This window comes from Anopheles stephensi, chromosome 3 (genome assembly GCF_013141755.1).
Source record: "Anopheles stephensi strain Indian chromosome 3, UCI_ANSTEP_V1.0, whole genome shotgun sequence".
Lineage (NCBI taxonomy): Eukaryota > Metazoa > Arthropoda > Insecta > Diptera > Culicidae > Anopheles > Anopheles stephensi.
Genome location: NC_050203.1, coordinates 29,670,926 through 29,684,654, shown reverse-complemented (window position 1 = coordinate 29,684,654; position 13,729 = coordinate 29,670,926). Strand labels below are relative to the sequence as shown.

Sequence of the window (13,729 nt, the reverse complement as noted above, 5' to 3'; positions counted from 1 at the left end):
TTGGTGACGCCACTTGTCGTGGGGAGTGTTTTGTGAGAGAAGTGTTGAAGTGTGTTTGTTTCTGTTGTTATTACTTCGTACACTATTTTATCGCGCTGAGGCGTAAATCCAATGAGAGTCGAAAGCTTCGAGAGCGCCGAATGTTTACATTACGGATCACTTTCAACAGGTTTCGCTAGTTTTGAGTGGGGTAGGGTTTTGGAAGCTTTTCCCCTTTTTCCTGTCTGGAATAGGGGTGAATTTTAACGTTATTACGTTTTGCCGATTTTATTAGAGCTAATATATTTAAGGGTAGAGTTTATTTTATTTTATTCTTTGGAGATTGTTCTGATGTTCAAAAAAAAAGGTTTTGTAAAAAAATTGTATCAATTTTTTTAAAATAATTTAGATGCTTAAGAAATTCTGATATAATAGTTGAACTCTAACACCGGATACCTTTCCTTTTATTCAAAAATGAAATATATTGTTTCAACTTCAAAACAAGCTTTTTCTATACGAAAGCTTTGCAGCGCCATCTATCGTAAGATTGATGGTTGGAAAAGAAAACTCACCAGAAAAGCTTTATTGCTGCCATACCTTTGCTCATACCACCCTACTGGTGCAATTATGATGCATTTTCCTTTTCCACCTACTATTTTACTACCACCAACCCTCTCCCTCATCACATCCGTTACAGCCCGCAGTGACGCTGAGACAACCCAGACGAACGGTGAATTCCCTTAATGCCATAGCCCGGTGTTATGAGTATAAGCACAAAAGGTATGAACAAACTGAAAATTAATTTCGTCCCTGCTTGCCTTCCTTCTTTCTTCCTATGCCTCTCCCCCCCCCTCCTACTCCCGCAACACCGCAAGGGCGTCAGCTTTCGGATCCTTGTGTCCTTGTGGTGATGCTGTAAAGTGTTTCCGGGTTGTCGATTCATCCAGCCAACCGTTACGAGTGCTACGCCGGCCGACAGTCTTTCTTACAGATGAAATGAAGATCAATTGAAGGAACATTGTGCCGGCACGGGTGCAGGAATAGGAGCTTTCTTCTCCATTCTTCGGACGGTTGTTGGAAGCGTAAACGGTAACAGAGCGAGCTGGGTTGGTGGCGTTCAGTCTTCGAAATATGCTTGCCGTTTTGTATGTACATATAGATTACATGCTGGGGGATTATCAAAACGGGCCCCATTGTTTTTGGCGAGCTGCTGGGGAATTGTGCGCCAGAATAATCTTGTTATTTGTAATTATATAAAAATATTTACGCTCTATTTGAATTTGAAAAGGAGTCAATTTTGAAGCGTTATTTTTAGACGTTTCAAGAAGGAAAAGAGTAGACGAATTTCATTCAACTGGAAAATTATTCTGGACCGTTTCTTTCAAGCCGAGGAACCTAACTTACCTTTTTTCATAGGGAGTTAGTCATCCATTATACTTAAAACCAAAGGGAATAAAACACGGACGACAAACACACAACGGTTTCACATCGATCTTCAAATATGAATATGTACGCAAATACGCTTTATTTGGTTATCGTTCGCTAGAATGGCGGCGTTTAGTTAGGTAGTGCACCAGTAGTTTAGTGATTGATTGCAAAAATACAGGAATTCTGTTTGCAGTGTATGTGTGTGTGTTTGTGCGCGGACGGGTTGAGTTAGACTCATACCACCCACATCACATCACCCCCTGTGCCGGCCCAAGGGGTGGACAAACTATACTTACACTAGCACACAATCTCAGTGATACTCCGCCATTGGGCTATTGGGTGAAACCATCGAAAGGAGACGAGGAATAGGGGATTGCCCTTTTGAGATATACAGCTAGCTCTCCACACTAATATGTACAATGTCTTTGCCTGCACTGACTTCTTCTGACCGGCTTATTGATGGCTAGTTGATTGTAGGGCGAGTTGGTTGATAGGTTGGTTGATTGGTTGGTTGATGTGTTTTTGCTGTGACGGTTGGTGGCCTTTAAGTTCTAGCAAGCCTTTTTCGCCATGTTTTGCATTAACGTTGGGTACATACATTGGTTGGCCACTTTACTATTGCTGTACGCGGGAGATCACGCCAGATGCCCAACAATAACTTAGCTCATAATTAGCGGGAAGTTTGCTTCTCGTTCCCCCTTTTCACCGACCAAGTCTTGTTACAAATAGCTCCCTCCTAGAATGTTTCACCTGCACTAGAAAGATCATGTCTAAGTCTGTCTCTTTCTTCCTTCTACCTCCCTCCCTTGTTTGTGGTTCTCGTCCACCTTTTTCTCCATTTTTTTTTACGCTGATTGTGTTTTGTTCTGTTTTGCATGTGTGTGTAAGTTTGTGGTTGAGTCGAAGTACAAGTAAAGACCGGCCCGGTCAGCGCACGCTGACTGCAAGACTCCTCTTCCCTTCGGTTCTCTTCCCGTTTGAATTGTACTGATACAGTGCTTTGGCTTCCAGCTAGCAGTTTTCGCTGTCTGTCTGTGGCAACGGTGGCCATTGAAACCGAAACTCGTAAAACACGCTGAAACCGATAAATTCGTTACGCAACAAACCCGGGGTATGGGGCGGCCGAACCCGATCGTGTGGCCGAATGTGGGAAAGCGACGACGCACACGCACGGGAAAAGAACACACCCTGGGGCATTGATGATGCCGTGATGCTGGTTTTGGAGATGACGACTCAAAAGGCATGATTGGTGATGATGGTGGTGGTCTGCTACACGGTACGCATGCATATGCTCGTTTTACTATTTCGATTCTTAAGATTAAGGTGTTTTGTTTTTTCGTTTCTGTACTGTGCTTAAGGACTTGCGAATTCTATTGGGAACTTTCAAAAGGAGCTGAGAATAAAATCAGCAGGCGATTGGTGTAAGCTGTGATAATGTTACAGGGTATGCCGAAGTTTTTTTTACACTTTCCCATGATTTTTAGACAGTGCCCGAAATTACTAAACATGACTATACCACGTAGTTTGTTGGTTAGTCCTTATAACAGGTGAACGATCCGGATGGGATTTGAACCCTGGTCCTGCCGTGTGAAGACCGGCGTATTTGTTGCTTCCGTTAAAAAAAGTTTTTGTAAAAAAAGCTCTTTAAATTTGTTTTTTTTATCTAACCTTAAATTCGAATAACATTTGCAATAGTTTTGGGCGTCCCCTCAATCTATTGTACAATGTTAACACACTAAAGCTTATCGTTTATTTTATTTTGCGTCGACTCTACTCGTGTTTTGTTTTTTAATCCAACTGTATTATAAGGCTATTTTTAAAAGGAAATAAATTCATATAGAAAGTTAAGGTGTTGATAGACTGTTCACTCAGAATAAAAAAATTTAGATGTTTATAATGCTTTTGCCAAATTTTAATTTGATTTTACCCAGTAAATGAGTCGTACGCAGTGATTTGAAAATCGGATATAAAAATTGTCCGTCACTGTGTGTAGGAAATCCTCAAAAAACCTTGGAATGAAAAGCCAAAATATCTGAGAGCGTAAAATAACCTCAGGATGTCATGAAAATTATCTGTGAAAGTGTAAAAACTTACGGCATACCCTGTAATCTACAAGAAGTTTCAACTAAAAAAATCAAATTTAAAACATATAATTCATCATTAGAAGTACAAACTTGGCCCTCTCGGGTCTCACATTTTGTGTCCTTAAATATTTTAAAATACTTATCGTAGATTATTACTTTTTCTTTCAATAAATTTATTCTTCTTCTCCACCGAGCTGATACACAAAAGGCAAGGAAACGAGAGTACAGAGTGGTTCACAAACATTAAACACTCACAAACAGACAGACACACACACACTCAAACACTTAGGTATAGAGAATAAGAGCTCGCTCGAAACACATCGCAGACAACATCGAGGACAATCGAAAAAGGCATCAGAAGAAAGGACATTTAAAAGTGCAGAGTGCAGCTTATTTTGCTGCATTTACTTAACGCTACAAAGTTGAGAACCGGTGGTGGGAATCTTCCCATTTCCATCCTCTCCTCCCGCCAACGGTCTCATTTGTTGTGATTCTTATCTAAATTGCTTCGACGGATGTGTCACAGCTTTCCGTGCGCGTCTGTACAACACTGACCAGTGGTCAGTGGGCATTGAAAAGACGAAATTGACACAAACAGCCCTTGAAAGTCGATGAGCTTTTGGATGGATCGAAGGCCGCCTGCCCGTGCTGTGGTTTGAGAGGGGTTTTGTCACCTGGGTCACGGGGTTGCCGAGAAGACGGGCCTACATCGCATCCGGGAAGTAAGGAAATTCTCCCGTTGATGGAGACGCCTGGTCGCTTACCGCTTATAACAATGACTGCGCACAAGAATGTGTGTGTGTGTGCACGGCAAATCCTAGCCTAAGAAGACAACCTGTTTTTATACAATTGGCCAGGAAACGGGTCCTAGCTCGGTGAACAACAGTACATATTTATCACTATCAGCAGCAAAGAGCGGGGACGTGTCAACGCAACCATCGCACACCGATGGAGACGCCTGGTGGTCGTCCACGGTGGAGGTGTGGATGCGTTCCGCACCGTATCCCGGATTGTCGGGCAAAATGGCAAAATCAACGTAACCCTGTTTCGATTCCAAAGGCATCGTATCAACAGCACCGAGACAATCGATAAGTTCGCGTAGCAAGGCATCGTTTTTCGAACGATCGTCATCGTCAACCGTACCGGGAGCCAATTCATCGCCGCCTGCCAACCTCTGTTGGCCGGCCGATAAAAGCTCCCCCGCCGGTCGGTCAGTTGTGACAGCTTCTTTCAACTTTAACGTACAGTCGCTACCCAAACCCACGCTCATTATTGATGAGCATCGGGTCCGGGTAGAGCTGTGAAGTTTTACGGCTAGAACGTCGGCAAAATTCCAACAACCATCGTGTGCAAAAATCTTCCCCAGCACACGCTTCACCCTTGCAGCCGAGATTCGTTTCTTCCGCGGGATACCTTTCAATCGTATCGTTCCCTTCAGCCGCGTCCAGCTCGGACTCGGGAGCGGCTTTTTGACTAGCACGGCGCGCCGTTGTTCCTCGTCAACCGCTTCCGGAGGCATTTCGTGCTGTGGAGTTGCTGGTGGCGTATTGAGAAAACATTCCGCAAATGGAGGCCATGTTGGATGTTGGGATGCAGCACTGTCGGCAACGAACTCATCGACGGTCGGTGTGCTGGATGAGTTTTGGTCCATTCGAGTTGTGGTGCATGTATCGTCGTTGCCCGCGGAATCTTTCACGGAGCAAAACACGGCCAGTGATGGGGACGCGTATGTGGCCGGGTGGCACAACATTTGTGCCGTAATATTATGGTCTTCGTTTTCCTGGGCCGGCATTCTGGACGTGAACGGTTCGTCCGGATCGTCGCTGTCTGGAATAATAATCGGTTTCATTTCCGATCGCCACTCGGTGTGGCGATGGTGCGCCTGGATGGTGGTAGACTGACCGGATACATCGGCGCTCGAGTGCCAACGAAGTGACCGTTCCGCGCTAGGGGACATTGATTTGTATGCGGCTGAGTTTGTCTGAAAGGATGATAGGGGGAAAAAACGGAGAGAAAGAGAGAACGAGAAAAGAAGAAAAATAGATTGAATGAATGCGCGTGGGAAAGGAATTTGTAGCAATCACAGCTGGAAAGTTTACCAAGAAAAGGAACAAAATTGTTTGTTTGTTTGCCTTTTTCGTTGTTGTTTTGTTGAGTTTTTTATTGCTCAGTTTAAGTGCGATGAAAACTCGCACTTGAACATTTCCTCTTTTTGGGTGAACGATGACGGCTTAACGATGAATCGAAAGGCTGTTAAAGTGTGTTTACGACCTGAGCGAAATTTGAAATCGAATCAAGTTCCGAATGGAAACTGAGTTTTAGAACGCTATTTATGGTTCGGATGGACTGCATCAGGAATGCGTTAGGAGCAAAGGAATCATACCTATTTTTTTAAGGACAGACAGGCCATAAAGCTTCGGTGGATGAATTATTTAATTAGAAAAAATACACTAATACCATACACTTTAGTCGCTGTTGTATTGTTGTAGTTGCTTGTTAATTAGGCATGAATTTCTTCAAAATTTGTTTTCTAAGTTACAAAGTTATTGAAAATTTGGGATTGAGAACATGACATTCGTCTGACTATATCAACATTCCATACTCTAAATAACTAATGGAATACTTTTGATGGCATAGATTTCCAGCCATTTCCACAACAGAATTAAAAACTATTCGTTTGAAACATTCTTTTTCTTCTGTGGCACTACATCATCGAGAGGTCCGGCTTGCCATTTCTGGCTTTTTGTGACTTACAAAGAGGCGGGATGATTTGAATTTGTAAACATAAATAGCACAACTGAAGCCCTCTCTTATATATGAAATATATTAGATATCATGTTAATCGGTCTCGCTGGCGTTGGACTCGGAGGTGATCGGCGGGTCCAACCTCGTGATTAGCAGAGACCCTACTATTACTAGATGGAACTTGTCGATAGTTCCTGAGTTCTGAATTGAGGAACACTGTACGCAGGCAAATGTTTGTGCTGTCCAGATTGCTGTTCTCTTTTTGTATTTTTAGAGTCCGTGATCCGATAAGCGGAATTGTGTTCCGTTTATCCACACTACCATCATTGTACCGATCGACAAAAATAAGCCGGCACTAAAACATCGATACAACCTCCACAATAGACCTGGACCCCACATTCTCCACGCATCTACAACCGAGCATGCCCGGGATGAGGCAAAAAAAAACAAAGAGGAAATGTTGAATTTTTCAAACATTTTTGTTAGTTTTTCGTTATTTTTTTGTAAATTTTTAATTCATGAGCATTCAAGCCGTCATATTTAAAATATAAATGGCATAAATTAATAAATGCTAAATTGTCTTTTAATGGATTTAAAGATCAACTTATGTTGTACTTTTATCGATATTTTTTTCTTTATTATTAGATTTGGTTCATGAATGTGTTTGATATTTGATTTTCCACTATATCTTATGAGCAAAAAATTATGTTTAATATAAATATATAAGCGCAAGATGTGAGCGATCAAACGGCTCTGTATATAGAGTAGTAGATAGAAATAAAAAATCTTTCAGATTAGATTTTTGTAAGATTTTCAGAAGGTTATAAAATAATAAGATTTAACTTTTAACTCATATATCCAAGCTTACAAAGTATACTGGAAAGCGTCTGCAATAACCGTAATAATAAATGAATAAATAATAAATAAATACGCTGAAAAAGTATCATCTGGCAAAGATTTAATTGTCTACAAATTCGATGCTCAAATAAATAATCCAAAAGCCCCGCAAGAACTCAGGTGCCTTCTTTAAAAAGTTTTTCCGGATTGCAATCGCGTACCGGATGAATTCCATTCATGCCCCGGACACACTTTTACTACAAGGAATGTCAAGCCAGATTCCGCTCTTTCGATTTTCTTCCAACTTCAAACCTGATCAAGAATATTTCATTTCAATTCCAAAAAAACATAATCATCATCACTACCTAACTTTGCGCTCGATTTGGCTGGCTTTTGAGGGGAAGAAAACCACCGAAGAAAAATGGGAACCGTTTGGCGTTGCTTTATTTGTCCCATAATTTACTATTTGCCCAATGCAAATTGGAGAAGCAAAAAAAATCTTTCCAATTTACTTGCCCTGCGTAGGCGTTTTAGATTTTCCGTCCCTTTTCGCATTAAAACTTGCCCAAACTACAACTCAAAAGAGGAAGCTAAAAGAAAAAAAAACAGAAACTCCCGTTGAAAAACACTTTGTGGCTGTGGAGTGGTGTTTTTCGGTCATAAATTTTCCACAAAACTTTTCCATCCCGGCAGCAGTGCGGGGCTGAACCTGCGCATCTTTGCATAACAAATTGTAGTGACACTTTTCACCTTCCTCGGCTCGATGCCACCGGCACGGGAAAGCAATGAAAAGAAGGAAAAACAAAAAGGAAATAAAAACGCAAAGTACAAGAATTACATTAAAAGGAGTGCAACTGCGGCATAAAGTTTAAAGTTCCTTTCAGGGGGAGGTTTTTTTTTGTTGCTTGCCCCATGCTGTCCAACTGTTCGCGGCAGTGAAGCATTTATGGGCACATGAATATTTATGTGCGTAGCAAGGATCCGAACCGATGCAGCGAGCAAGTCATATGAAGTCGACGGCAGCGGTGCAGTAAAAGCGTCCCGTACGGGACTCGCCATTGCACGCAAGGTCATATCCGACCGCATCAAGTAGCTGGTACGGTGGCGGCGTCCATTGTTTCGAATAGCTTTTTTGCCTATCCTTCTGGCCTGTCCTGTCTTGTGCCTTCTTCCTGCTACTGCTACTGGCAAGTTACTAACGGTGACCGATGAGTGTACTCCGTTTTTAACTATCCTTACGAGGGCACTTATCGCCGAAGGTCGCACCGTAAGTGATGTGCTTGATGCGGTTGCTAGCGTTGCTAGAACCAGTTGAATCAGTCGGTAGATCGAACGAGTCAAGTGTCGTGTCAACAGTCGATCTGCATCGAGTGCACAAATGTTTTGCCATTGACGGGTGCTGCTGCCCGTCGAGTGACGCTCGAGTGTGACGTGGCTGATGAGCGCGATGAGTGTGGTCCGGGCTGCCCATGCAATGTTCGTTCTAATTATCATTGTTCTCGATGCAAGACTGCACTGTGTGCAGACACTTCAAATTGGTTCCTTTTCAACAAGGTAGTTGCCGCCCGTTTAGAAGGATTGGCAATTGTTTGAGTGAGAGTGTGGAGTGATGGTTAAGTTTCTCTCTTAAGACGGACGACAATGTTATCTTAAACGTTTTAGGATATAAAACCAATGTTTTGATTAATTTAGGGGTTTTGATTATTTTTGAAACGTATTCATATTCCAAACAAAGAATTTTATTTAAAACTTAGATGGTTTGCCACTCGTTGGGTTTTTTTTAAATATTCGCTCTGGTATTAGCTAACTATGAAAAAAAAAATGCTGACTCTAATTATAATACACCAAACAAATAATAAGCTGTACAGATTTTTGTTTTTACTCGCATAGGACGGCCTGGCTATTGCTTTACTGTATCGAAACATCTGCAAGACTAAATTAAAATAAAATACACACATGGCTGTTCCTTATTGAGACAAAAGAGGAAACATTTAATTATGTTAAGTAGGCACTTAAATCTCTAAAGGTCTCGGCCTACCATTTCTGGCTTTCTGTCTGACTGTGATTTTACCCTTAGCAATGTAGTCAGTCCTGCGTACGGGGAGACAGTCAGGATGGGATTTGAACCCTGGTGCCGCCATGTGAAATTGTTCATATTTATTTTAATTAAATTAAAAACAAAACTATCCTATGTAGTAGAATAGGATTTTTTTTATCTTCTAGCCCTTCGAGTTTGTTCGTTTATCGTGGTTGTTAAAACATGTATTCAAATACTCTATTTGTCCGCATAGCTGCTGGTGTTGTATGCTGAGTTAAAAGTATCATTTAAGAGAGCAGGATGACGGCAACAATGTCTCATAAAATGCACCTGACGCACAAATTTGGCCTAGTTCTGGCATTTCGATTAACAAAAATAATTTAGCATAATCATAAAAAATCATATTTTTTATGGATAAGCGTTATAAGAAATAGGATTAAGTTACTAGGACATTGGTAAACTCACTTTAATGAAGAGGGTAGTTTAAATACAACCTCGCCTAACTTTGCTATGGAGGATTAGCGAATTAACTAATTAAAAGAATATCTGGTGGCCAAATCGATGACCAAATCGATAGCCAAATCATCCAAACTGTAGTTAGAGAGTGTCCGATTACCAGTCTTTATTAACCAGCTAGATCATGCTCGATCTTGTGAAGAGTATTTACCATCACAAGACAATTGAATCAGATACATGATGATAAATAATAGGTTCAATTCAATTTTGAAACTCAATGTAAGAGGACACATCTTTAGTGTTTAGTGCTAAACTTCAATCTGTGTCGCCCGAAACGTAATTTTATGTTCTGCTTGTATTTTAAAACTATGAGGTGTAACGCCGAGTTGCTCAGTAATAGTCGCATCTAATACTTCATACACTAAAAGCTTTTAAAAGCCGATCCATCGATGAATAGTGCGCAGTTCAGGCCTGCTGTTCTTATTTTATTTTAAGTTTGCAACATGAGTTATCCTGAACATCTGAACAATAGTCAACCTGTGAACAATGGTGACTGTCGTTAGCGCAACAACGGCACTACAATCTGTCAAAAATGTTCACGTTCGGTTCACGAGAAGCGCACTTGAAAAAAGGATCATGTTTTTATCCTTCCGTACTGGAAATTTGACAATAAAATGCTCTCAAATCCACTCACTCTAGACGGTGCGTCACCGAAAAACGGGCGATTAAATGTTAAAAGTCAAAAGCTGGAATTATGAAACTACCAGGAATCGACAGGATAATGTTAAAAATTCATCCGATAGGCATTCAACCTATAAGGTAACAGATTTTAAATTCCACCGCTATGGCAATAAACAAAAATAGAAATTTAAAGCTATTTTAGTTAATGTACAAATATGTAAGAAATAAACCTATTTTTAAAATGAATCAAAGAAATATTAAATGTCCTAGTTTAGGTTCCTACCTGCATCCAATTTAATTTATGTGTGATCGCTTCTTTAAAACAAACACACACAACAAATACCAAAACCACAGCCATGTTCAATGCTCCAGTAATGATTTAACGCTTCACTTGGCTAACAACCGAAAATCAAATACTGCTGCCGTTACCACCAATTCGATCAGACTGTTCTACTGTGTGTCTATGGGCTTTAGCAATCCGGGTGAAAGAATCAACAAAGATGCACATGTCCATGGCCATGGGGGGGAGGGATGCAAATGTCTCGTTTGCTAGCAACAAATTGGGAATTGAACAGGCAGTAGCTGCATGGTTGCATGAACACCCCCCTAGCAAAGAGGTGTCAATCTCACTCTGCTTTCGAACGGGCTACAAAAATGTCTGCAGAACATTTCCCACCAATACGGCCTATTCCGACATTCCAGTGCAACGGGTAACGAGAGGATGGCTCAAGTACCGTGAAAACTATGCTCACCTGTCGAGCGATACTTACGTCCCGAGGGGACAGTCACTTAATCCGGATCCGCCATTTTTCGTTCGATCTCATGGTACGTGTAATTCATCCTCTTCGAACAGGGTTACTGTAATGTACCGCTGTTGGAATGCAACCCACGGAACCCCCTCAAAACACCCACACACAGCAACTAAATCTAGCTTCTAATTACATTCTTCGATGTACTCCAGCCGATGGGGGTTGGGTCTGGAGTTAAAAAACTTGGTCCCTCCGCAAGGATGTCGGGGGAACTATTCGGGGAAGATTTTTGGAATCCAACCCGGCGAAAGGGTGTGACCCGGAATAAACTTACCGTGTGTGCATCCTGTGGGTCGTCGTGCATCGGTGGTGTTGTTGCATCCGAGCCGCAACGGTACGCCTGAATAAATTGCAAGCATAACTCCTGCAGATCGGGTCTTTTGGGAAGTGTTCGAAGCAACACGCTGTGGGATAAACAAGGGAGTAACATTGTTACACATACAGCATACGCGTGGATATGGAAGTTGTGTGAAGAATTGTAACGATCCGATAATGTATGCTCTTGTCGCTGGTTTGCGAAGGTTGGGATTAATGTTCGTTAAGCTTGGGGAAGTATTCTATACGCAAGGAGAGCTTTTCGTCTAACGTACACGACGATCTCTTAAGAGCAAGATTTAAATTATTGTCGCTCACAAAGGAAAAAAGGAGAATCGTTTGAATTTTTGTATACTTTGTTGATTAAATTTTCCACCACCGATAGCGGGGCAAAAAAGTTCAAACATATCGAAACTCTCCTCCCTGAAATTGAATCGTATCGATCGCCGGTTGGTTTTATCGTATTTGCCAAAGTTTTTGTTCTTATGATACATTTGTAAACCCCTTTTTTTCCTTTGCCCAGCGAAGCATAAAAATGGCAAACGATGGTGGCTCACAAATTCAATCCAATTTCTTTTATAGAGCTACTTGCTACGCTACTACGCTACCGACGCGTTCTAGGAAATTCATTTCCTTTTTCAACTTTTGAATCGTAGCAGAAAGCAGAAAAAAAACGGTTGGAAAATGGGGAGATAGGTTTTTTTTTCTCCTTCCGAATTGTTTGACTTCCCTGTTTGGTGCATTATCTCACTCTATCTCTCTCTCTCACTCTGTCTGTCGAAAAACCGACACATGACAATCTTTCTTCATTAGCTGCAGTTTCCTGACTGACTGTCTCAAATCCGTTCCGGAATTCGATGGGATTTTCACCTCTCCTTTCCTTTCCCTCCCTTTGCATGGTGTTGAAGTGAGCAGTGGGACGATTACTTACCGGGTTGTCACATTGTTTCGCTTCCCGTCCATCGGCACACCTGCATCGATCGGAAAGATGCGTCGCAGCAGCGCATCACGCGGGCAAATCGTTCGTGGAAAATCGTACGGCAGTTGCGTAAGGGCCAGCGCATCGATGCTCGCCCATTCGGGTGGGTCCTCCGTCCCGCTGCCCAGTGCCGCCCGGAACAATGACTTCCACTTGGCATAGCAAAGCATCAGCCGACCGTACGTTTCCACGTCGTTTGATCGATAAATGGTCAGCCCGGTTGTTGTGTTGCACGGCGTTGCTGCCGTCGCCGTCGCCGCCGCTGTGCCGAGAAACGTGGCAAACACGGGCCCAAGCAGGGTGACGTAGGATGGGCCAGTTTTTACGCGCAGCAGCGTCAGCTCGATGAATTCGGTCCGGTTGCGAAATATCAATCGCAAGCTTTCGATGATGGAGTGCACTTCCTGCTCGAGGCAATGGTGTGGGGGTGCGAGGGGTGCGGTGTGGCGCGGTGATATCATGCCCGGTGGCGTCCGGAAGGTTCGCGTCCAGAGCTGACTCTTACGTTCGATCAGCTCCGCCAGCAGCGGTACGTTGATGTAATTGCTTCGGATTTCCAGCGTTTGTTGGGACTTTTTTTTTGATTAATTTTTCCAATCATATGTGTTGGGGTACGTTGGACATGCCGGATTTCCAACACACACGCGCGAGGATATCCGACCCAACAGGGGAAAAGCCGTCAGGTTAAGGTCAGACATTTCCGAGTGTGTGTTTGTGTGCCGGATGGATCACATCATCATTGGAAAAGGTGGTTGATTGGGTGGTGCGCCGCATATCAATCGTAGGAAAAAGAGAGAGAGAGAGTAAGAAAGATAAAGAGAGAGAGAGAGGAAGAGAACACACAAACGAAGCAATTAATTGAAACATCAAAAACATGAGTTAAACGAAGATGGCTCTGTGCTGATATTGGCATTTCTTCTATCTGCCCTTTGCTTTTGTTTTGTATTTGATTGCCGTTTTTCGTTGTTTCCGTTTGCTGCCAGTGCTGCCAGATTGGTGTGCAATTATTCCTTTAAAAAATGTAAGCCTTATATCAAACGATCCCCAACCTCCGACTCCGAGGTGACCGAATAGTTTGAAACGGGTTTTGTGGTTTTATTTATCCGAAAAAGGAAAATTCCGAATCCGTTTGTAAACCGTTATCGTTTTGGGGTGGTGGAGATTTTTATTCCCCATCGCCCTGCGGACCTGTGGATGTTAATGATTCGTGGAAGTGTTGTACCCTGGCATGTGATCCCGTTCGCGTCGATTCGCGGTAAACGATTATAACGTTCCGGTCGGATGAAGCTGACCGATGTCCCGGTCTGGATGTTTTTGCAATGCCACGGGATCGGGATCTATTTGAGTCAATGTAAACTTTGCTAATTGGTTTTCCGCC

General features: G+C 42.5%; 1 protein-coding gene across 3 annotated transcripts in view; it reads right to left on the bottom strand.

The window, feature by feature from the left end:
- Positions 1-1,466: 1,466 nt before the first annotated feature.
- LOC118509394 overlaps positions 1,467-13,729 on the bottom strand; it is a 75,046-nt gene continuing 62,783 nt past the window's right edge. For all 3 annotated transcript variants that reach the window (XM_036049944.1, XM_036049942.1, XM_036049943.1), the window contains 3 exons: positions 12,304-12,923; positions 11,332-11,461; positions 1,467-5,472 (listed from right to left, as the gene is read on the bottom strand). In XM_036049944.1, coding sequence (XP_035905837.1) covers positions 4,333-5,472; positions 11,332-11,461; positions 12,304-12,923 — 1,890 coding nt within the window. In that variant the 3' untranslated portion in view covers positions 1,467-4,332. The remainder of the gene's footprint in view (positions 5,473-11,331; positions 11,462-12,303; positions 12,924-13,729) is intronic.